The sequence below is a fragment of the Ooceraea biroi genome, chromosome 12 (genome assembly GCF_003672135.1).
Source record: "Ooceraea biroi isolate clonal line C1 chromosome 12, Obir_v5.4, whole genome shotgun sequence".
Lineage (NCBI taxonomy): Eukaryota > Metazoa > Arthropoda > Insecta > Hymenoptera > Formicidae > Ooceraea > Ooceraea biroi.
The window spans coordinates 13269-35861 of NC_039517.1; the positions used below are offsets into that span (position 1 = coordinate 13269).

At 39.1% G+C, this 22593-nt stretch overlaps 6 protein-coding genes across 11 annotated transcripts; 3 read left to right on the forward strand and 3 right to left on the reverse strand.

The window, feature by feature from the left end:
- Positions 1-648: 648 nt before the first annotated feature.
- LOC105286103 (glutamate--cysteine ligase catalytic subunit) lies at positions 649-6261 on the reverse strand. Of its 2 annotated transcripts, none has more exons than XM_026974142.1 (7): positions 6112-6261; positions 5175-5284; positions 4844-5029; positions 4441-4613; positions 4089-4306; positions 3594-3962; positions 649-3333 (listed from the first exon to the last, which is right to left on the reverse strand). In XM_026974142.1, the coding sequence occupies exons 1-7, from the start codon at positions 6259-6261 to the stop codon at positions 2626-2628; spliced, it is 1914 nt and encodes a 637-aa protein (XP_026829943.1). In that variant the 3' UTR covers positions 649-2625. The 2 variants fall into 2 exon arrangements, with proteins under 2 accessions (XP_026829943.1, XP_026829944.1); XM_026974143.1 differs by lacking the exon at positions 6112-6261 and adding an exon at positions 5456-5541.
- Positions 6262-6667: 406 nt separating this feature from the next.
- LOC113563075 (protein Mpv17) lies at positions 6668-7997 on the reverse strand. 2 transcript variants are annotated; one of them, XM_026974145.1, is made up of 5 exons: positions 7842-7996; positions 7595-7766; positions 7402-7514; positions 6972-7193; positions 6668-6903 (listed from the first exon to the last, which is right to left on the reverse strand). In XM_026974145.1, the coding sequence occupies exons 2-5, from the start codon at positions 7665-7667 to the stop codon at positions 6748-6750; spliced, it is 564 nt and encodes a 187-aa protein (XP_026829946.1). In that variant the 5' UTR covers positions 7668-7766; positions 7842-7996; the 3' UTR covers positions 6668-6747. The 2 variants fall into 2 exon arrangements, with proteins under 2 accessions (XP_026829946.1, XP_026829945.1); XM_026974144.1 differs by having other exon boundaries at positions 7595-7997.
- A 98-nt stretch (positions 7998-8095) lies between these two features.
- LOC105286102 (DNA-directed RNA polymerase III subunit RPC2) lies at positions 8096-12322 on the reverse strand. 2 transcript variants are annotated; one of them, XM_011350760.3, is made up of 9 exons: positions 12169-12320; positions 11951-12105; positions 11707-11883; positions 10168-11639; positions 9477-10069; positions 9151-9400; positions 8918-9082; positions 8715-8845; positions 8096-8556 (listed from the first exon to the last, which is right to left on the reverse strand). In XM_011350760.3, exons 1-9 carry the CDS (start codon positions 12187-12189, stop codon positions 8173-8175), a joined length of 3348 nt encoding a protein of 1115 aa, XP_011349062.1. In that variant the 5' UTR covers positions 12190-12320; the 3' UTR covers positions 8096-8172. The 2 variants fall into 2 exon arrangements, with proteins under 2 accessions (XP_011349062.1, XP_026829937.1); XM_026974136.1 differs by having other exon boundaries at positions 8715-9082; positions 12169-12322.
- Positions 12323-12524: 202 nt separating this feature from the next.
- LOC105286105 (ribosome biogenesis protein BMS1 homolog) lies at positions 12525-16800 on the forward strand. Of its 2 annotated transcripts, none has more exons than XM_011350763.3 (3): positions 12525-12679; positions 12758-13629; positions 13737-16800. In XM_011350763.3, the coding sequence occupies exons 2-3, from the start codon at positions 12788-12790 to the stop codon at positions 16501-16503; spliced, it is 3609 nt and encodes a 1202-aa protein (XP_011349065.2). In that variant the 5' UTR covers positions 12525-12679; positions 12758-12787; the 3' UTR covers positions 16504-16800. The 2 variants fall into 2 exon arrangements, with proteins under 2 accessions (XP_011349065.2, XP_011349066.2); XM_011350764.3 differs by lacking the exon at positions 12525-12679 and having other exon boundaries at positions 12916-13054; positions 13131-13629.
- A 1240-nt stretch (positions 16801-18040) lies between these two features.
- On the forward strand, positions 18041-20061 carry LOC105286106 (DNA repair protein XRCC1). Of its 2 annotated transcripts, none has more exons than XM_011350766.3 (3): positions 18041-18148; positions 18238-19610; positions 19685-20061. In XM_011350766.3, exons 2-3 carry the CDS (start codon positions 18262-18264, stop codon positions 19809-19811), a joined length of 1476 nt encoding a protein of 491 aa, XP_011349068.1. In that variant the 5' UTR covers positions 18041-18148; positions 18238-18261; the 3' UTR covers positions 19812-20061. The 2 variants fall into 2 exon arrangements, with proteins under 2 accessions (XP_011349068.1, XP_011349067.1); XM_011350765.3 differs by having other exon boundaries at positions 18043-18173.
- Positions 20062-20361: 300 nt separating this feature from the next.
- LOC105286107 (proteasome inhibitor PI31 subunit) lies at positions 20362-22263 on the forward strand. Its single transcript, XM_011350769.3, has 5 exons — positions 20362-20648; positions 21065-21214; positions 21315-21538; positions 21623-21808; positions 21892-22263. Exons 1-5 carry the CDS (start codon positions 20481-20483, stop codon positions 22019-22021), a joined length of 858 nt encoding a protein of 285 aa, XP_011349071.1. The 5' UTR covers positions 20362-20480; the 3' UTR covers positions 22022-22263.
- The last annotated feature ends 330 nt before the right edge of the window (positions 22264-22593 follow it).

Sequence of the window (22593 nt, forward strand, 5' to 3'; positions counted from 1 at the left end):
GTTGCAAAGGGCTCGAAAAGCCCCGTCGAATGCCGCTAGAAACAACTCTCTAGCCCACTCAGTTCGCGAGATATCGACCATTTTGTAAAAAATACTTTTTCGCTCTGCTATTGAAAATACCGTAAATTCGGAAATGAAAACGTTCTTTCATTTTATTTATACATCAAATTAAATGCAATAAAATCACTATCACTCAACGTACAGTAAAAGCAAAGGAAATACAACAACATGAAAGAAAATGTACTAAAGTTTAAGAAAATGCAATCAAATCAAAGAAAATCAAATCAAATCAAAAAACAAAACGACTAAAGTTTTAGACTCATCGTCACAATTATCCGATGCACGTTTAATTGCAAGTGTCTGGAATTCCATCCATTCATAATGGTCATGTTTCCAGAAGAAAATAATGGTCATGTTTCCAGAAGAAAAAAAGCAACAAAAATTACATGTATAGTCAAACAATTGGCTTGATATTGATAGATTCGTTCGCTCGAAATCTTTATTTTCACTATTTACTGACAACTGTCAGTACTTCAACTGAAGAGAGTATGCCTCGAACATGTCCGTGAATTCACGATGGCAGCAACTAACTGGACGACTTATGTTATATATTAGCGCGCAACCAAAGGGATTACCCAATAATCAATATTCAATATTACGTATCAATATATTCATCAAGTATGGTACCATGTATGTATTTTTTCATATTTTTACAATCATTTTTTAATTATCACCTTCTTGTTAGACAGACTGTCTCAGTTTTGTACAATTTATATTAATATCTATCAAGTACACGTTTATTATTACGTCCCTATTTAATCCGTCCACGCTTTATTACCAAACTACTTCAATTTTCATGTTTCATTTTTATGTTTGCGTTTCATTTTACGATTCTATCGTAAATAGTCTACTGACTATTTGTACGTTTGTCACAAAAGAGCATCATTCAGCAGAGTATCATTGAACGTGATCCAAAACTGCTCTGTTTCGTTATGAAAAGATAATTATCTATAAAGATTATCATAAACGTCAAATATTTCGTTCTATGGGAAGCGTCCACACTGACTGAAAATTTGCTCCAATATTTACTTACATCTATTTAAGGAATACTTATTCCTTAAGTTTTACAAATTCTTCCCATTCCTAAGGAATCGATATTTAACGTAACATCACGCAATTCTATAATCACGCGAATCAAGCGTAGCTAATTGTGTTAAAGAAAAAAAAGACCATTTTTAATTCGTATTAGGAAGCTCTCTCTTTTTCTCGCGCAGCGTCTTCTTTCGATTCTTCAAACTATCATCTGTTTCGGTCACTGTGACGTGTAGCTCGTTTGATAGATATTTCATCGCAGTTGATGATGGGAATGTGCATCAACGATCGTTTTTGTTTTAAGAATAGTTGACTAATATTTTACTAATCTTTTTCCCTAAAAAAAAAATAATCCCCAATTTTGATAAAGATTTACGTTTCAAATCTTTAAAATAGTTGTCTACTTTTGTTCGACGTTTTCGAAAACTTATTCCATACAACGGTTTTTGTTCAACCTACGTGTAAATGATTCTTTAGTTGCAATTTAACGAATGAAACAAATTTCTAAAATAATTCCATCATCTAGATTCTTCGACGTAAAATTCGCTAAATTCCAACGATCGTAACTTCGCGAAGAATCGTCGAATTTTCAATCTTTTGAATTTAGTTAATTTTTGGCTTAACGTCATTGATATCTCTCTGTTCAGCCATTTTTCGTAATGCTTCAAATATTATAATATTATAATATACACGTACACGTACACGTACACGTACACGTATGTAATATATAGCACAAAATATATATTTTACGCGCGTAAAAAACGTGCGTTACGTTCTTCGAGTACAATCTACTTTGTTGAAAAAGTTTGAGAAAAGTCATTTACGGATTGTAGAATCGCGATCAAGCGTAGCGTGTGTAACTACTCGCGTGTATAACTAATTACCATTTATACTTGGTATAAGAACAAAATGCATTAGTGAATGTTAAATAACGTTACTAATAAAGGTTATGAAAAAGAACAAAATCTTATTAAAAATCATAAAATGGGGTACCGAAACTTCTATTAATCTTAATTACACGTACACCGCATTACTGATACATGTACTAATAATATAATCAAACTTAATGTTTCTTCAATTAGAAACGTTTTCAACATATATTCTTAACAACGATACATAATAGTAACAATAATTTTAAGCAATCTGTTCAAACGAGTCGGATATAGATCCAGTTTATGGAATGTGGCTTCTCGTTATATTTGTAATACTTTCCATTAAATTTCCATCTATACGTGTACTCAATACTGCGCTTGACTTTTTAAAAGTTTGAACGCTCTCTTTTTATACTTGACGAATAAAAGTAATATATCGTAACAAATAGAATAGAAAATTACAAATAGAAAATTGCAAAGCCATTTTATGCCATTCTTTTGTTCCTTTCGCGCATTGTTTCGATAGTAAATTACGGAAACGTATTCATCTAATTAGGATTAAACTATTAAATATAATAACGTTGTAAACGAAAACGATATTCGACCGAAGTGATTTCACATGAAATGTGAAATGTGAATAATAATATCGTTATCGTTATCGTTAACAGTTGGCCGTTGGACAATTTTCTGCTTTCGCGACAGCGGCGGGTATAGTGTCCGTAGTTTTGGACGACACGCATTGTCCAAGTAACTCTGGGCACGAGACCTCGTTGGAAACGATACCGTCGATCTTCTTTAGTAAATCGTAATTTATGCGTTGCGTTATCACGGAGTCGTGCTTGTATTCAGGGTGCGACACGATCTCCTTCCTCAGCCAGGCGGCGGTAGTCAGGAGCTCCCCGGACGCTCGTTTCTGTATCAATTTGATGTACCTTTGAATGGTGCAGTGTGTATCGGCATCTACGTCCATGTTAGCGAGATACGAATTCACTAGGGGTACGAGGCCAGGAAAACCGCCATCCTTTCCATTGATAATCTCATTTATTGTAAATTCCGTGTACTCCGATGGGCCGCCGTCAGATTTCACGTCCGAGGTGATGTCACGACGAAACCAAAACTTGTCCGTTTTAACCGCGTCCCTCTTCTGTGCCTTGGCCATATTCTGATCGACCTTGCTGATTGGAATCAGCAGATTTAACTTGTAGCTCAGAATGACCCTTGTCAGTAGCACCGTGAAACAGACTATCGCGGCATTCTCAAAGTCCGTGATTTGTACCTCGCATGGACGGAATTCTACGCGCCAGCCGATAGAGGAGTTTGGAGGTGGCGGTTTAAAACGCATCGTCTGCCAGTTTGTCGACTGTATATTCTGAAAATGGCCGTTATAGTCTAATTAAATTATTGGTACATTTGTATTAACTTATATCTCACAAAAATTATTAAATTAAAAATAAACATTTTCAATATAGATTTCTTTTAAATTGAAATTGAAATTAAATTTAAATAAAATTATTAAATCTCGAGATTTGAAATGATTAGTTGCGAGAGTTGCGACGCAACGGTTGTGATAAATTGAACCTGAGTAAAATGCGCGTAAACTTGTACATAATAATAGTACGTTAATTTTACCTCGAAATGATCGGTATCTTCCTGATCGTTCTGATGCACTTTCTCGGAGAATAACGAGACGCTGTCTCTAATGAACAAGTGAGCGATGTGTTGCGCGAGCAAATGATCGATCCCATTGTCCAACAGCTGCTTGTATATCTCGTCGTCGTATGTCAAAGGGACATCGTTATACTTTTCACCTTGTTCGCTGAGGTACGAATCGATCGAATCGTACCGAGATTTGCCGATTATAAACTTGTTCTCCTTGAGTGGTTTCAAGCCACGTTCCTCTTGCGTTCTGCAATCTACCGACGACGATATGACGCTCCATCGACAATCGACGTCGCTCACGTAGCCTCGATAAAACGGACTGGCCGCGGTCAGAGCCAACTGTCGAATGTTAAAGAAATGTTCTGTAACGTACGCACGAAAGAACATCCTGACAGTGTGTTGCGATTATTTCAAATAAAGTGGATCGAAGGCTGTCCAGCGATAGTAGAATTATTTCGTACCAACCATAATTGGACACAAGGGTGTCAGTTGATCGTAGAGTGTCCTCGCTTCTTGTATGTTACACGCTTGAAAGGTGAGCTGCAAGCAACAACATCCCATTCCGAAACCCATCGCGTCCATGTAAATGTGATTATCTCTAGCTGCTTTAGCGGAGGAGCCATCGTCTCCTAAGCTGGCAAGATCTTCCTTAAATAATAGTGGCACGTTTTCATCCCTGTAAACTAAAGAGAGCTATTTACAACACAACGAATGGCTAATAAACAAATGGTTTCATTGTTCGATCCGTTATTCGGAAGCATAAAGGTGGACAGAGCGATTAAATGTACTTGCTAGAATTCAATGTGTTGTCACGTACTAGGAATGTTTATCGCAACTTTTTCTTCGCGTCGTTGCCTGATGTTTCTGGTCAGTGTCTTGAAACGTGGGTGACCGGGATATATGGCTTCGTCAGGAAAAAATAAGCTCCTCGAAGCACCAGTGTCCGGCGTTGGATAACTGGAGGGATCGGTGAAATCGGGCGCTCCTACTCTGTAACATTAACGAGATTTAACAGAACACGGAATTGAAAACGTAATATCATCGATCACGTTGCGTCAAGGAAATGAGAATAGCATAAAACACAAAATTGTAGGTTTATAATTGTCATTTCACAAGTTATATTTCTTCGATTTAAATCATTCAAATTCGTTGATTGTTTATCGCGTGGACCATTATACTGAAATATATTTCATCTATTCTAACGTCTCTCGTAGTTATACCTTGGAAAAACGGTTAACGACATCAAAACTTCATTTGGCTGAAGTAGTTTTGTTGCTTCTTGCCTTCGGTAGCGCATATTTGCTTCGACGACATTGAAATGAGCTAATAATCCCCCATAAGGTTTTCCCGGAGTTCCTTCAAGCATGTAAGCACCATATTCTGGTCTCCAGAGTGATTTTACATTACTGCAAAAACAATCAAGTTTCAAGTAATTGATAATTTGTGAAATTAAACCTTAATACATAAGGATAATATCAGAATAGGCGAGAAGAAAATATGCAACATCGTGATATAACATATATCAATGTGTGCAATTTATTTTAGACTTACTTTGGATCTTCAGTTTCTTTCTCATTTAAAATTTTTAATATTTCCATGCCTCTTAAACTGAGTTTTGCAGTCTTTGCTTCATCGTCAAATTTTATGAGCATGTATTCTACCTATACCAAAAAAAGCACAATTATAATATGAAAACTTGAGTAATACAAGTAAATTATAACAAAATGTTAAGTTTTCTTTCTAGTATTATTAAACAACGTTACAATAATTCTCTTTCTTCGATACTAATCAAGTATGAGAAACGTAATTTTTAAGTGATAAATCGAACTTGCGTTACAATCAGTAGTTAGTCAGTCAGTAGTCGGAAATGCTAGCTCGGAAGAAATTCCAAGGACACGCATCCACGAATCATCCATCACTATTAATGATTGCACGAGATAACGAGATGTGTGATTAACTTGTCAAAAGATATTCATAGCGTTACACGCGTTGAAAATATATGACGGAACGTGCTATATATCAAATTAAACCTCGCACGGTCTTCGATCTATTCTCCGCTGACATATCGCGATAAGCATAAAAGAACGACTATGTCAGGCCTATACACTGCCAGCCATGCATCATTCACGTGTCGTTTTTTTTTACTGCAAATGACAAATGTTCAAAGTGTTTCCAATTCGATTCCTAGATTAGGCGCAACGTTTTCGAATCTTTCTCGTAATTTTTTCTCAGACAGAGAGGGGAAGAGAGAAACAGAGAGAGGGAGAGATAAATAAGAAATGGGATAAAAGAAATAAATATGAAATATATCGAATTTAATTTCCGATTTGGTATAAATAAGTTTCATCCTTTTTTCATGACACGCAAATGTAACGCACAGCGAGGATGCGATTACACAACAATGCGACACTCATAGGAATGACATTGCAAGTTCGATCGATTTCGAATGCGCAACAACGTGTAATTATCAACCCGATCGCGTACGTACCTCGTCACCCCATTTGAGGATATCCCCTTGCCTGTCGCGCAGTCTCTTGTACAGGTTAATAAATTGAATAACCCCATGCTTGCGCACGTGATCGGACAGTCTCTTCGTCTCCTCCCAGTCCAAGGGACTCCCTTCGGAAAGTAAGCCCATTATCGATTGTCGTCGCGAGTCGCGGTTAAATGCGTAAAACGGCTCTTAAGACTATCCTCGACGATCGAAAGGAAAGAAAATTTTCGCGAAAACCGATTCGCGCCGACTCGCGTCCAACCACACACCGAGTCACAATTCACACTGATTCAACAGTGTCACTGTTTACTAGTAAAAGCGGGGGACGATCTTGCGCCATCTGGGTACGAAACTTTGCCCGTGTGCAACTAGAATGAGTTTCCGACAAGAATTCATCGATAATTCAGATTAATATGCGCGCGCGCGTTTGTAAATGCGTGAACACATATTTCTATTTAGACGAAGGTTGGAGGGTGTCCGTGGGCAGGATCCTGGAGCTGCAATATTCATGTTTATTTTTATTATTATTACGAATAAAAATTAATGTGGATATATTTTTAGTTACTTTTTAATCGCTACTAATATTACAAAATATTCTTCTCATTGTAATCATAATTATCGATTTTTCTATCAATGAGTCTCGTCTCTAGATTCTTCGCTCCGTCTGTCTGAATTCGTTCTGTACGAAACGTAGCTATTCCACAATAAAGCAACCGATTGTACGACTAGAGTTTGGTAATTTAAAGGTACCAGAGAAAAATTTATCAGTTGTACCATAGGCCAGAGCTAAAAAAAACCAAATGACAAATTGTAAAACAAGTAAAGATAATAATTTCGAGAAATAGATTCGTTACCTTATAATTATTCTTTAGGATATCACCGTATTCATTTTTTAGTTTAAGTTTTAGTCTTTCCATATCTTTCCCCTGACAAATGCCGATGGTAGTTAGTAAAACTGCTACGAATGTAGGAGCGAAGAACAATTGATCGCAAAGAACTTTCTTTATTACGATGGAAGAACCTTTAGAACCTATATGTTTATCCAAAATACCGTACCATATTCTTGTTGCCGGCCCCTGTACGTATAATTGTCATGATATTCTTAACTTAACTTTAATGTATACGTATATTTATATGTATACTTGAACGAATTGGTAAAAAGTTTTCAAGTTTCGTATCGAATCGATGAGAAAATTGCTTGATACACCTTGTACGCGCATCGCGTTTACAATGTTTACATATTATTCAATAAATACGTATATCATACGACTTAGCGTTACTTACAGTAATAAAGAAACCAATCCCAGTGAATTGCATCGTACGTACAAAATCAATGGTTTTTGACTCATTCTCTATAAAATTCTGTGCAATTTGATCACCGAGCCCCATTAGTATTCCTGCATACGTTGTTGACATTATTATTGACGCGATGATATTATAACAATCAAAATATTTTGAAATAAAGTTTTACACCTACCAGCTTGTACCGCCTGTGTACGTACGGGATACTTAATCAATGCTCTTTGGTATACCGTCTTTAAATTTCGCATAATTGTACGTTACTTATTCGGCATTACGTCGTCCGTCAAGGAAAATCGTCAATTGCCGGTAAACGTGTAATTATTTTATGTTGCCTGTTGAGATGATATCTATAGAAGATGGATGAATTATTTGCGTAATTGCGACACGGATACGCGATGACATCGGAACGAGCGTGATTAAACCTTGTGATACGACAAGCGCGTATCGGAAAAAAAATCGGAAAATGAGCGTGATTAGTTGAGAAATCTCGAGATCTCGACTCCCTTCCTTAACCTCTTCCGACCTTCCGCCCGTTCAGCCTGTCACTCGACATTTGTCGACGAGGTTTTTAATTGGATTTTCGGCCGCGAGGTGTACGTACGATGATCGAGAGATGTCACGCGTAGCACGAACAAAATTAGTATAAACTCAGAAAAAATAACACGATTGAAATTTATTTCAAAAAGTTGTGATTTATTCAATGTCAAATGAAGACTATTCAAATATACTCGGAAGGAAAGAGGTTAAAAGAACTCAACTGCAATAGTCCTTTAACGTTAAACGAGGTACTATGTTCATCGCTTGTAGCTCTTGGAAAAGTAATTTACAGGCGTAAGGCATCGTAACGGTAGAGACAGCGGAACTGGACCTGCATCTCTGGCACCAACCGTTATATCCTATCAAACCGCACTTGTTGCAAATATCAACCTTGCAAGCGTCGCTTGATATCATGAGCCTCTCTACTAACAACATGCTGGCCCCGTAGCCGATCAAGCAATCGCGTTCCATTTCACCCAGACGTAAACCACCTTCCTTGGAACGTCCTTCCGTTGGCTGACGAGTTAGAACTACCCTAGGACCTCTAGCACGAGCGTGCAGTTTGTCTTGCACCATGTGTTTTAACCTTTGGTAATAAACCTACGACACATTTTAAGTATCATGCGCGAATAGTAGTGCATTAGTAATATATACAATAATAGCTTTTAAATGATTTAACAAAAGCTTGAGAGATCTTAGTTGTCGAGATCAACTTTTTATCTAGGAATAAATCAATTTAAATTTCATTAGAAACTTACTGGTCCAGAGTAGATGTATCCTTCCAACGGTTCTCCATTCGCACCGTTGTAAAAGAAATCTTTACCTAAACGACTGTAACCATGACTCTCTAATTCTTCGCAGAGGTCTTCCAATTTAGCGCCGCCAAATGCTGTAGGTAAAAATGGTGGAACGATTAAAGGAAGATTCAAGATCTGTGAATGAGTCCTCGTATAAAATATACCCGTAGCATCCTGAAATTTTCCAGTCACGACACCTGCTTTGCCAGCAAGTAACTCTATTAATTTTCCAACCGTCATCCTGGAAGGAAAACCATGTGGATTCATAATTATGTCAGGACATATACCATTATCGTTGAACGGCATATCTTCTTGCTCCACGATTATACCTGCGAGAAAGCATTAATAAGTATATCTTTTGTTCCGATAATAGCGTTCAAGTATTTTAATCTCTTACCTACAACACCCTTCTGTCCATGACGACTGCTAAACTTGTCACCCACCTCGGGTCTTCGTGTTTGTCTAGTTACGAGTTTTGCTAAAAACTCGTTTTCTGCGTTGGTGGAAATCATGACTTTATCGACGTACGCCGGATCCAAGCCCTTGTATTGGATCTCGGCGCTACGATGTCCAATTTGTTCCGAACTGACGGAAGTTAACGGGCCGGCAGTTTCGCAAGGCGCTGGCACCATTTTATTTATCATTACCTGCGCGCATTAAACGTACCATTAAGCATATTTAATGCTATGGCATTAAATATAAGATAAGCTCCTTCTTACGTGCCTTCTTATTCTCCAACATTTCACCAGGAGTTGCAATACCGTCGCTATCGAGGATATCGTGTTTCCATATGGGCTTTTTAGTACCGACTTCTAGTATAGGTCCGTTGATCTTATCGAATGTCTGATTAGCGTATTTTTTCAGAGTACATTTCGTACTACGGTAGACGAGACATCTGCCGAATCCCCTGTCAACGGACGCTTTGTTCAAGACTAATGCGTCTTCGATGTCGTGTCCGGTAAAGGACATTACGGCGACGATCGCGTTCTCTCCGGCCGGCAACTTGTCATAATTCACCAACTGGATCGGTCGCGTTCTTACTATCGGCGTTTGAGGATATACCATGTTGTACATGAGCGTATCGATGCGATTCTGTTGGTTGTATCCTATTACTCCGATAGCTTGTTTACCCATCGCGCACTGATACGTGTTTCTTGGACTCTGATTGTGATGCGGATATGGTATTACACCGGCGCATATTCCTAATATCGCAAACGTTTCGACCTCTAGATGCGTCGTATCGGGAATAACATCCGATTCCTCGCACGCGATTAGACTATTGTTCTCTTCGTTTACGTCCAAATACTCGATCAGTCCTAAGTGTAACAAATAAAAAGTCTGGCAAATTAAATAATTAAACGAGAAAACAATTACGATCTCGATCTCGATCTCGATCTCGATCTCGATTCCTTACCGTCGTGAACAAAATCCTCAAAGGTCATGACGTTATCCTTAAGATTCTTTATGTGATACGGTTTAACGAGAGATTCTCCGTTCTTTACGATGATACACGGCCTGCATAATCGCCCACCGTCCGAACTGATTTGAATGCACTTCTGTCGTTGTTGCAAACATATCGACACGAAACGGTTGATGTATCCCTTTCGGCGTAACAATTTAAAGTGATGCATCAACCGTTCGTGATCCTGAATAATTCCTACGAGGGTGCCGTTCACGAATACTATGTGCGCCTTTTTATCCGATAGTTCCTCCCCGGCAAGAGCGTTGACATCTTCCGCGCCGAGATTTAGCAACAATCGTACTATCGGTTCTTCCGGCACTTCCGTCGTAATGTGTGCCATCAGGGCTAGGTTCTTCACCAAGCCACAAGCCTCTCCTTCGGGCGTATCGTTCGGACACAACATTCCCCATTGCGAACCGTGTAACGATCGCGGGCCCGAAACTTTTCTCGTTTTTTCAAACTGAGAATGCACCCGCGTCATCATGCCGAGTGCGGAGATGTACGAGAGTCGCGACAGGACCTGCGTTACCCCGTGCCTCTCCATCTTGAATCGCTTGATCGTCCAATTGCCAGATGATATGGCAAAAGCCAATCCGTTGGTTATTAAATTGTGCCTCATGTGCCTGACTATGTCGAACGGGCCCGCTTTGATTTTCGGAATATTTTTATCCGCGATCTGCTTTAGCTCCCAATTGAACCTCTTGAATAAGTCTTCGAACATGAGAGCGAGAAGAGAGCCAGCAAGCTCCAAGCGTTTGTTACCGTAATAATCCTTGTCATCGATCAGAGTCCGATCAGATTGCGCGTTTATCACTCTCTTGATCATTAACGCGAGATACAACGCCTTTATCGTAAAGTTGAAATCGACAACTGGTACGTGAGACAATACATTAGTCGCTAATATGTCTTGCGTATCGTCAATCACTGATTTTGTAGCGTGAAATCTCGTTTGTTTCCGTTTACTGTTCAAGTGTTTCAGTGCCTGATTCTGCGTCAAAATACCCAGCATTTGACATTCCTCTACGCTGCGCACAAATTTGTTTAGACATTCCCCATCGGTACCGACCATCTGCATGATTTCTAGATCGCTCGCTATTCCCATAGCTTTGAAAACTATCGTTATAAGTATATCATCCTGGAACATGTTATGACGCAGATAATATTTCCCCCCTTTACCTACGACGTTTGTCTTAGTCTTTTTGTCGTGAGTAAAGCTGTTACAAAATGCGACTATATTTTTATTGCTATCTTCCTCCAAAATTATTCGATTTCTGATCATTTGTTCCTGTATCAGAATTACTTTCTCTTGGCCGTTTATGATGAAGTAACCGCCACAATCGTACGGACATTCGTTTAACTTGGCCAATTCGACGTGAGATTTGTTAGTTAATACGCAGTTTGAGCTGCGCAGCATTATTGGCATCCTACAAATTTACCATCACGTATATTTTTTATTTACATCGTCGTTGCATCCTCTAATTTATCAATTACCTTCCAATTAATAAATTTTTTCTTATTATTCTCTGATTACTCCTTATGTATTCGATATCTACCGTGATGGGAGCGGAATAGTTTAAATCTCTTAGACGGCATTCGTGTGGTGTACTTGATCGTATCGCGTTCAAACTATCCTCGATATCAGGCGTGCCGACTTTTATATTCAAGTATCTAGCGGAGGAAATACGCGTTGAGAAACAATTAATAATTAACGTGTAATAAATTGAGGATTGCTTACTTGACATAAAAGTGCGGATCTTCATCGCTCACAATTTTTTCGTTCGCTTTCACGATTTTTTTTATTTCTTTGTTAATAAAATAATTATACGAATCAATATGCTGCTTCACTAAGCCTCTCCTTTGAAGGAAAGCCGCCACCAATTTCGACTTGTCCTGAATAAAAATAAACAAACGATAATGTTTCAGAGAAAATTATACAAGTGCGATTATATTTACCTTTGTTTCCGGTTCTTTCATATTTATCGGTAACAAAAGTTCACGTTCAGAATCGATATTCCGTTTGTTGACTGGACGAACGCGGACGAACGCGGACGAAGACGGACGAAGACGGACGAAGACGGTAGGTTACGATCCACGCGTTACCCGCGCGGCTGCCAATAATTCAAAACTGTTCAAAGGGTATCATGGCGCTGGCAACATGAGCGAGAGCCCTAGAGACCCTAGAGGCCAGCAGTCTCCCTAGAGGGTCTCTAGGGGGAATGATGGTGCGCCACGGAATGCTATTGACTCATGCCCATAGGACGCGGCAACGCGGTGGCCAATCACCGTCTTGCATTTCTAACACTAAATATATAACTTCCGTATTATCTGTCTCTAGAGTGCTCCATGTGCTCGACGACGGAACGAGTTGCGCGTGTTCTTCAACTGCTTTAACCTGAACTAAAAGTCTGCGCGATATCATGTGTATTGTACGGACAGTAATCGATTAAGTTCTATATTTGCGAAGGTAATATAATTTATCTATAATATCCAATAATGTAATTTATATATATATATATCGTTATATGTCGCTGCTTATTTTCAGAGTTCTCAAATAATACCAATAATATCAATAATGGATGATACGGTGACGCACAAGAGTCACAGGGAGCGCAATGCTGGGCGCAAGGCTGAAAAGAAAAAAGCAAAACAGGATTGTGTTGAAAACTTGAGGGAAAAGCAGAAAAATCCGAAAGCATTCGCGTTCAACTCTGCGATCAAAGCGGAAAGAAGATTTAGGCGCAAGCAAGATATCGAGACCAAGAAGCTTCATGTACCGTTGGTTGACAGAACACCTTTGGAACCACCACCAATTTTGGTGGCCGTGGTAGGTCCACCAAAGGTAGGAAAGTCACTGGTTATTCAGTGTTTAATCAAGAGCTGTGTCAAACAACCCCTGACTAACGTTCTTGGTCCAGTGACCGTCGTGTCCGGCAAGAAGCATAGGATCACTTTTATGGAATGCAACAATGACGTGAACAGCATGATAGATATCGCTAAGGTAGCAGATTTAGTGCTGCTGTTAGTAGATGCTTCCTTCGGATTCGAAATGGAGATCTTTGAGTTCCTTAATATATGTCAGGTGCATGGGATGCCTAAAATTATGGGGGTGCTTACACATTTAGACTTGATAAAAAATGCCAAACGACTAAAAAAGACTAAGAAGATGCTGAAACATCGGTTTTGGACAGAAGTGTACGCTGGTGCAAAGTTATTCTATCTATCCGGAATACTGCACGAGGAATATCTTCGCACGGAGATCAAAAATTTAGCGCGATTCATTTCAGTTATGAAATTTCGACCATTGACCTGGCGTACTACCCATCCTTACATACTTGCTGACAGAATAGAGGATTTGACGCCTCCTGAATTGATCAGACAGAATTCGAAAATCGACAGAACCATCAGCGTATATGGGTACGTACGTACGAAGGATACTTGTTGAGATTGTTTCGTTTGACAATTATTTTCTGTGATTATATTTCATAAATATATTTGAAATATAATTTCGTTTTTATTTCTAGATATGTCCGAGGAATACCGTTAAACAAGGAAATGTCCATTCACATACCTGGTTGCGGTGATACGAGGATCAAAGACGTGACTGCTCTGCCAGATCCTTGCCCTCTTCCAGAACAACTAAAGAAGCGAGCGCTGCTGGAAAAGGAACGATTGATCTACGCACCATTTTCTGGTGTCGGCGGCATAGTCTACGACAAAGATGCTGTTTACGTGGAGCTTGGTGGTAGCCATTCCCATAAAGAAGAAGATACGGGACTGACTAGCGCGTTAATGGGCACGCAGGAAACACTGGATCAGAAATTACAGCACAGTGAACTGCAGTTGTTCAGCAATACCGCGCCAATAAAATCGCAGGACGTGAACGAAAGTGTAGTTGCTTATACGAGTGAATTAATTACAGAAAATGGAAGAGTTCGACGGAAAGTTATATTTAAAGACGAAGAAACGTCTGAAAGTGTTTCCAATAAAAACGATCGAGTAAAAAATGAAGAGAAAATGCATGATGATCAAGATGACGATCAAAATGAATCGAGTGAAGTCGATGAAGAGGCTTCAAAAGAATTTACTAAAAAGAGTAATAAAAGAAAATATACTATGCGGGAGGAAAATAATATGCGGGAGGAAAAGAAGAAGAAGGTCTCCGAAGAAAGCGCAAGGGTATATTATTCTCTGAGTAAAGAATCAGATAAATTAATAAAAAATAAGATTTCGGAAGCACTGAGTGTTTTAGAGATGACTGGTAAGAATGAGAATAGTAACGATGAGAGTTTTGATGAACTTAGCGACGAAGACTCACGTGCGGGATTAGAAATGGATGATGCGGATCAAGTTGAGAACGATACATCTGAAGATGAAGAAAGAGAAAACGCCGACATGATCGAAACAAAGGAAGCATGGAACGTGGAAGAAGATAACTTGAAATGGAAGAGAAACTTAGCTGAAAAGGCCAAGGAAATATTTGTCAATCGTCAGCTGAGCTCTAAGAAAAACCTAATGAAGGTAATTTACGGCGCATTTAATAAGAACGGGAGAGAAGAGAAAAAGGAGAGGAATGAGGAAGACGAGGAAGAGGAGAAGTCCGGCAACGACATAGGTGGAATATTTCGAATAGTTCAAGAACGACAAAAGCAGAAAATATTCGAGCGAGAACTGCAGAATGAGGAAGAATCCGTTTTCTTCACTTCTGCGGCGGAGAGCCCGCGCGATTGGTTGGAAGAAAAGAACCAAACACTGTTGATTAACTGTTTTGTCACCGGCAAATGGAAAGAGTCGGAAGACGCGAACGAACTTCTCAATTTCGATAACGAGGAGTTGTACGGGGATTTTGAAGATTTGGAAACCGGGGAAAAGCACAAGGTGGAAGATGGGATTTCCGAGCGGTTGCCAACGGATGAGACGGAGGAAAAGAAGAAACTTCTGGAAAAGAAGAACCAACTGAAAAAGCGATTCGATGCGGAGTATGATAACTCCGAGAAGAAGACTACGTACTACGATGAGCTGAAAGCTCAGGTAGAGAAACAGTCGAGCATCAACAAATCCGAGTTTGAGGGATTGGAGGAGGATGTGAGGATTCAATTGGAGGGGTATCGTCCAGGTATGTACGTACGCGTGGAGATTGAGACAGTACCGTGCGAATTAATAACCGAGCTGGACCCAACGTATCCGCTCATTATTGGCGGCTTACTGCACGGTGAAGAGAATATCGGTTACGTACACGTGCGCGTCAAGAAGCATCGATGGCACGGGAGGGTGCTAAAAACGCGCGATCCACTCGTAATATCCATAGGCTGGCGACGATTCCAGACTTTGCCAATTTATTCGAAACTGGAAGACAATTTGCGCAACAGGATGTTAAAGTACACACCGGAGCATGTAGCGTGTATGGGTCACTTCTGGGGCCCGATCACGCCTCAAGGTACGGGCGTTTTAGCGATAATGGATGTTGCGAACAGGGAACTGGGTTTCCGCATCGCAGCTACCGGCTCGGTCATAGAGATGGACAAGACCACGCAGATAGTGAAGAAGCTCAAGCTCACTGGCGTACCTATGAAGATTTATCGCAAGACTGCGTTTATCAAGGATATGTTTAACAGTGCGCTCGAAGTTGCCAAATTCGAAGGCGCTCGCATCAAAACGGTCTCCGGTGTCCGTGGACAGATTAAGAAAGCGGTTGCCAGGCCGGAAGGCTGCTTCCGCGCCACGTTCGAGGACAAGATAATGTTGAGCGATATAGTGTTCTGCAGGACATGGTACAAGATTAACGTACCGCGCTTCTATAATCCGATTACGTCGCTGCTATTGCCGAAAAAGGAGAAAAATCAATGGCGCGGCATGAAGACGGTCGGCCAGCTGAAACGTGAAAGAAACATTCGGACGGAGGTCGATACGGACCGCGTGTATACACCGATCGTACGGGATGTTAAGGTATTCAAACCGCTGTTTATCCCACGCAAGTTACAGAAGGAACTTCCGTACGGAGACAAGCCCAAGCTCAAGCCTCTGCCACATATGCGCAAATCCAAGCCAACGCAAGGCAGAGTTGCTGTCATCCGTGAGCCTCGAGAACGGAACGTTGCGCGTTTGATGAAGATGATAAGAACAAATTATGCACGTAAACGAGAGCAAGCGAAGGCGGCCACGACGAAAAGGATAACTGCGTATCAGGCGCTAATTGCACAGGAGGAAGCCAAAAAGCTGAAAAAACAGAAGCGGGTGAAAACAGAAATATTCAGCGATCTCAGCAAAAAAGAGAAAAGGAAAGAACGATAGTAGAGGTAGTCAAAAATACGTATCAACTATTTTCTAATCTGTAAAAAGAATTTTATATCCTATGTTTTATAGTTATCGACTCTCCGGTAACGCAAAACTTTCTATTCCATCCATCGGAAGGAGAATTAACACGAATTTTGTCCAAAAAATCGGCACCAACTTTTCGCTCAAACTAATACCGTCTCGTTGATATATCGTATTGATCGGTTGCCTGATTGATATTTCTTACACAGCATTATGTTATTAAACGTTTATTAATAATACGTTAATAAACACAATATATTGATTCTCATTTGCATATGTAGTTTTATTTATTTTTTGCTGCATAATTTTTAAAAAAACTTGACAAATCTATGTTATTATTACCCGAAAAATAAAAGATGTATGTCCTTGTCCTTTCTGTTGTTGTGCTTGCCATTCTTCTTTTACCTCAGCCGATCGAGCAGCCTGCTAACAAATTCTTTATGCACTATCGATTTTCTATCTAAGCTCTGTTTGCGTACTCGCCAGTCTTGAGACTTGCTTCCCTATGCCCTAGGAGGAAGTAGGTAACATATTTTTGTTACTGCCACCTAAGTATCAAACAAAACAAGTAAGTTGTAATAAATATATATTTATATATGTATCTCAATAATTACTTCGACTCAAAACTTTCCGTAAGTAATAATTAGTGGGCGGTGGAAAATTAACACTCTGCAGTATATCGGAGTTATGTAATTAACACTTACTCTGGGCCTTTTTCGAGCTGCCTCACTGACCGCATCAGCCATAGCGTCTGCCTCGGACGCACTAATTGCTTCCGCTTCGACGTTAGGTGCACTCAAAATCAGCATCGTACAGATCGTGGAAAGAGCCACAGACAGAAATAATACTTTCATTTTTTATCAGTTATGATAATGACGTTCAACTTGCTTATTGAATTATAATGTAGTAAATACTCGTAGCGTCTATATATATATAATACCATAAATACGCGATAAATCAAGGTATAGTTTTCGTGACTTTATTTTTATCGTTTCTTATCTACGCTTGCACACAGATATTTTTTATTATTAATGGTTTATTTATTACTGTGATTTTTTATTATCGTGGAAATTCTCTTATCTTTGCAAATGTTAAAATAATGGATTTTTATGTTCGAAATTATACGTTTGATAAAAAGAGAATGGCCGTTCAAAGAAATTTGATTCTCTATTCTTCCTTGCATACATCGAATTATTTTTCTTCGGTAAACAATATACATATATATTGTATAACTTGGATAAGAAAAGAATTTCGTGACGGTTTCGTGACGGTTTCGTGACGATTGTATTTATTGATTGTACATATGGTTTGAGCAAAATACACCTTATATACACCTTATGTTTCTGCTCAATTCAAATTTATTAATTAATTCATTAAAGTTCCGCTACTATCTTGATTGGAGAATGGCGTACAGTTTTGATTGGTCGAATTGGTAGGGCCTTTAATTGGTTCATTATTGGACAAAAAAGCAGCGAAAAAGAACGAACCTTTAGTGCAGTAATAAGGAACAAACCTTGGGTGCGCGCGATGATACGCGCAATGTTAGGTTAGATGTCGCGTCGTGTAAATTTCAGGCGATGATGCGGTATCGCGTTCGTTTCGAGTCGACGAGAAAAAACTTGTAATTTCCTCATTGTAATACATCGGTAAAATCTAATGTAGAAATTAATCTTTTAACAGTTTCAAGACGGTGGAAAAATTGTGTTGCAGACGTCTGTGAGTAGCCTGAAGAAAATGATGGTCAAATTGGAAAAGATAGTAAGCTGTTCTTCGGAGCATCCGACGTATCCCGCTGCTAATCTCCTTCAGCAGAGTTCGGAGAACTGGAAGGCCACATGGCGATGTGCCAAACCGGGCGAGATGTTGGCTCATGTGATTTTTCAGCTCACCGAACCAGCGTATATCACGGGAGTCGACATTGGCAATTATCAGAGCTGCGTAGTTATTGTTTCTGGCTCAAAGTTGTCGGAGCCTGACAACTGGACAGTCATATTGAATCATAAGTTTATGACAAACGACGAGGCTGCGAACAATAAATTCAGGGACCAAGTACAACTGTTCACCAAGAGGGAACTGAATCCAGACACCCTGACAATTAAATTCGATCGGATCAAAGTCACTTGTATGCAATCTGCAAATTTAAAGGTACTGTTTGGATTGTCGTACGTTATTTTGAGGTCTGATCCTACAATAGATTTGGGTCTGGATGTATTTGGCAGATTTAAATTGAAACAGCCACATGTCTTGAAAACACCTTTGGAAATGATGAAAGAAAAGTTGTCTGATAAAACGGAGAACGAGAAGACGGATTACAAGACTGAGTTGCGTGAGCAGATAAGAAGGAATTCGATGGAAAATTTTGCAAAATGCCAAGAAGAACGGAAGAGACCTATGAAGAGACCGTTGTTGGAAAAGTTGGAAGCTGGAGAAGCTGACCAAGTTTTTGGAAAGACAAATCAGAATGCAAAAGATAAAAACGAAAGTAAAGACAAAATAGTGAAAACAAATCTTGGGAATACCGACAATACTTTGAACGAGAAAATGGTTACCAGAACACCTTTTGGTGATATCGTATCTTCTGCGAGTTCTGCTGATAACAGTAAGTGCAACGTAACAACTACGAGTCAGGATTCTTCAAGTTTGAAAAAACGTCACTTGAGCCAACTGGAGGATTCATCGAACGCAACGTCTAATGAGAGGAGTAAACACGAGTGTTATGAATGTTGTACTAATAATTCGCAGGATCAGCCATGCAAAATTTGTCAACGATTGCCACTCGCGACGGTCGAGTGTAGCGATTCGAAAAAAAACAACTCTCCAAAAAAGTCCAGAAAATCCTTTAAACAACTATTTAGCGATGTCACATTCTCACTCAGCGGATACGTCAATCCACAGAGAGATGAAATCAGAAGGAAGGCGCTCGACATGGGCGCCAGATACGTACCAGATCCAAATACAACTAATAAGAGATGCACGCACTTGATCTGTGCTTTTAAAAATACACCAAAATATCAACAGTTCAAGAATTACGCAAAGATCGTCTCTCACACCTTCATCGAGGAATGTTACAACAAAAGAGTCAGGTATCTTATTTTTACTCATTTTTACTCTTCACAAAATTGTGAGAAAGAATTACATGAATCGTGATATTTGACAGATTGTCCTGGAGGCGATACGCTTTAGATCGGAAGGACAAATCGCAACCTGAGAGCGAGGAAGAAATTGATGGCAATCAACCGGAATCTGTATACGATATGGACACCGACGCCGAATCTGATTGTTGATATTTCGGTTCATGTCCAATGTTTCATTCCTCTGTCATAATTTAATGATTATTATAATTAATGTCTTAAATTATTAATGGTGTATTTTGTTGGTGTGCGCGCGCGCGCGCCTATGCGTGTATTTTTCGACGCAATTTTCGATGTAGTTACAGCAAGTATATTCCAAATTAACCAAGTAATGTTATTTAAGAAGAGAAAATATATTTTTGCACAATTACAAAATAATAATAAATATGTCAATTAATATTAATATTCGTCATTATTTTCTAATACTTTTCTCCCATTAGGAAGCTGACGAAAAAAATGAGAGAATAAATAAAGGTGTAGTAAGCCTCGAGTCGTGAGAAATTGATCAATCACCGTCGATCTTTCGCCTCGTATTCCACTGAGATTGGTCAATTTCTTACGGCTTAAAGCTTCCTGCACCTATTGTAGATCCGGCCTTAGGCCGGAAAAGGAAGACACCATATTGGTTTAATTCATGTCTGACTTCACTAGAGGGCGTTAGGGATAATCCTGTCGAGAACATTAGATTGTCCATCTTGTTGCATCATGATTCAAGTCAAGATCCAAAAGTCGACTCGTAAAAGTCATAAGCACGTAAGGACGTAAACGGTTGATCATGCGACTTTAGTAAATTAGTATCGGTTTGTCTTTGAGATAGCTTGAATGGATAAAGTCGACGCATCTTATAGAATGGCGACTGACACGTTTGGTTTCGATCTCCTGGAAAAAGTGTATCATGATGAAATCTGCAAAAAGGAGGACGTGATAATTTTGTTTTTTCATTGGTACTTGGTGAAAAATGGATGCAGATGTATCGGCATCGGGGATAGTGTGAGTTTCGATCTAAATGTCACATCGTGCAGGAAGAGTAAAATTTTCTGCAGTCTCATTATTGCGTTCGTTAACAAAGGACGATCTTTCGTGGTGTTCTTTTCGGGATTCTAACCTATGAGTTTATGAATTTATTAACGCGCGCGCGATTGAATATACATGTGGAACTCTTTGTAAAAGACGATATTGCTTTTATTGGAAAACACTAAAAATTTTCAGATTGTATTAATTATTTCTCTAGCGTGTCGATCCAACTTCGACACGCTAGAGACAACTAAATTTTGAGCTGCGAAAGGCCAAGTTTTGTGTTTTGTAATTAAATTTGATTGAAATTAATTTTTTCAAGAATATAGTCACACACAGTTGTATAATGGAAATAAAAAAAATGACATGCTGAAATTTATATAATTTTTTAGAAGGTTTTTGATGCATCGGAGAAAGGATCGGAACTGTTGCCAAGTGAATGGAACACAGGTCCAAATTATGCGTTACGCTATCTAAAAAGCAAGGAATTATATGCCCTCCTTGGAGTAAAATCAAACATGGATCTACTGTTAAACCTAGTGGTAATTTGTTGTTTAGTGATATAAAAAATTCAAGTCAAAACTTGTCAACTACTATTGGCTATTGGCGAGACTTGTCGATTGATCAATGTTATTCTTGTAGAATTTCAAGGATAATAGTATCTCTAATATCATGTTTCCTATTGAGGAAACGGTATCTGCGCTACATGGGCCTTTAATGACTACGATACCATCTTACGAGACTATTTTACAAAATGTACAAAACGATTTTTCGATCGTGTTATTTCGTAAGAATACTAAGGAAGCGGAAACGCAAACAACCAACGAACGCGATGTAACGGGAGCAGCAACATTGCCGAATCTTCGGTAATTCGGCACGAGTTGGATCAATTACAAGCGCGTAATCTTTTATGAATTTCTGGTCAGTTCGATACTTGGTTCAATACTTAGGCGCAGTCCTGAACGCGATCCTGAGCGTGCGGATGAACTCGATCCTGAACGTGATCCCGGAAGGATAGGAGCTCGAGACCTCGATCCGTTGGCGCAAGGTGGTGGTATGATATTCAATCCTTTTGCTGAACGTCGGCCGCTTGGACGTTTACCGGGCGCTTTGGGAGTACCTGGCAGATTACCACCGTACGCTCATTTAATGCAACTATACGTACATTTTTATTCTACCTGACAATGACAGTACCTGTTTTTATGTATTTACGTTGCAGTGGTGCGGTACCACCTGGGGCGAGATTCTATCCCTTCGGTCCACCCGACGTCGATCCAATGAGACCATTCCCTCGTAGACCCGGTAACGACCACTTACCTCCTCCGGGATTTGATGACATGTTCATGTGAAACAACTAAATCTGCGATCTCTGTGAAACTTGAAGTAACCTATGAATACAGTTTGTGTACAGTATCGATGTCATGTCTTTGAGAATAACGTATTTTATTAACATTGTAGCGATTGTTAGTTTTGTGCGTTCTTAGATAAAAAATATATTGTTCGAAAAACCATGTGATTTTACGATTAAAGTGATTAAAAAATGTATGCTGTAAAATTATTTTCTTGAAAATAAACTTTCATCAAACAACAATTTTTTATTACATATATACGGCAGAATTGTATTTATTATCGATGATAAACACTGCATGTAATATACCATCTATTATCATCAGACACTATCATGTTTCGACTCGTAATGAACATGTAATGTAATATAGATATAAATATAGCTCGAAGATTGAAATCGATATAAAAAGTATTTATTATATAATAGTAAAAAATTTCTATAAAAACTAATACGTGATATACGACAAACATTGACAAAAATATCAATATATATACTGATATTTTTCTTGTTACGTTACTTTGGTGGTACTGGACGTCGATCTATTGTCGATATTACACTACTAAAAGTAGTGAA

Excerpts from the sequence above, each read along its gene's own strand:
- LOC105286103 (XM_026974142.1), bottom strand. The coding sequence starts at position 6,261 with ATGGGCTTACTTTCCGAAGGGAGTCCCTTGGACTGGGAGGAGACGAAG. Across the intron at positions 5,285-6,111 it reads TCCTCAAATGGGGTGACGAG|GTAGAATACATGCTCATAAA; the intron begins GTACGTACGCGA and ends TTTTTGGTATAG. Across the intron at positions 4,614-4,843 it reads TCGTTAACCGTTTTTCCAAG|AGTAGGAGCGCCCGATTTCA; the intron begins GTATAACTACGA and ends TTAATGTTACAG.
- LOC113563075 (XM_026974144.1), bottom strand. The coding sequence starts at position 7,667 with ATGCGAAATTTAAAGACGGTATACCAAAGAGCATTGATTAAGTATCCC. Across the intron at positions 7,515-7,594 it reads TACACAGGCGGTACAAGCTG|GAATACTAATGGGGCTCGGT; the intron begins GTAGGTGTAAAA and ends CAACGTATGCAG. Across the intron at positions 7,194-7,401 it reads GGATTGGTTTCTTTATTACT|GGGCCGGCAACAAGAATATG; the intron begins GTAAGTAACGCT and ends TTATACGTACAG.
- LOC105286102 (XM_026974136.1), bottom strand. The coding sequence starts at position 12,189 with ATGAAAGAACCGGAAACAAAG. Across the intron at positions 10,070-10,167 it reads TGAGGATTTTGTTCACGACG|GACTGATCGAGTATTTGGAC; the intron begins GTAAGGAATCGA and ends TGTTACACTTAG. Across the intron at positions 9,083-9,150 it reads TGGACAGAAGGGTGTTGTAG|GTATAATCGTGGAGCAAGAA; the intron begins GTAAGAGATTAA and ends GCTTTCTCGCAG.
- LOC105286105 (XM_011350763.3), top strand. The coding sequence starts at position 12,788 with ATGGATGATACGGTGACGCACAAGAGTCACAGGGAGCGCAATGCTGGG. Across the intron at positions 13,630-13,736 it reads AGAACCATCAGCGTATATGG|ATATGTCCGAGGAATACCGT; the intron begins GTACGTACGTAC and ends TTTTATTTCTAG.
- LOC105286106 (XM_011350766.3), top strand. The coding sequence starts at position 18,262 with ATGATGGTCAAATTGGAAAAGATAGTAAGCTGTTCTTCGGAGCATCCG. Across the intron at positions 19,611-19,684 it reads TGTTACAACAAAAGAGTCAG|ATTGTCCTGGAGGCGATACG; the intron begins GTATCTTATTTT and ends GATATTTGACAG.
- LOC105286107 (XM_011350769.3), top strand. The coding sequence starts at position 20,481 with ATGGATAAAGTCGACGCATCTTATAGAATGGCGACTGACACGTTTGGT. Across the intron at positions 20,649-21,064 it reads GTATCGGCATCGGGGATAGT|AAGGTTTTTGATGCATCGGA; the intron begins GTGAGTTTCGAT and ends ATAATTTTTTAG. Across the intron at positions 21,809-21,891 it reads GTACCTGGCAGATTACCACC|TGGTGCGGTACCACCTGGGG; the intron begins GTACGCTCATTT and ends TTTACGTTGCAG.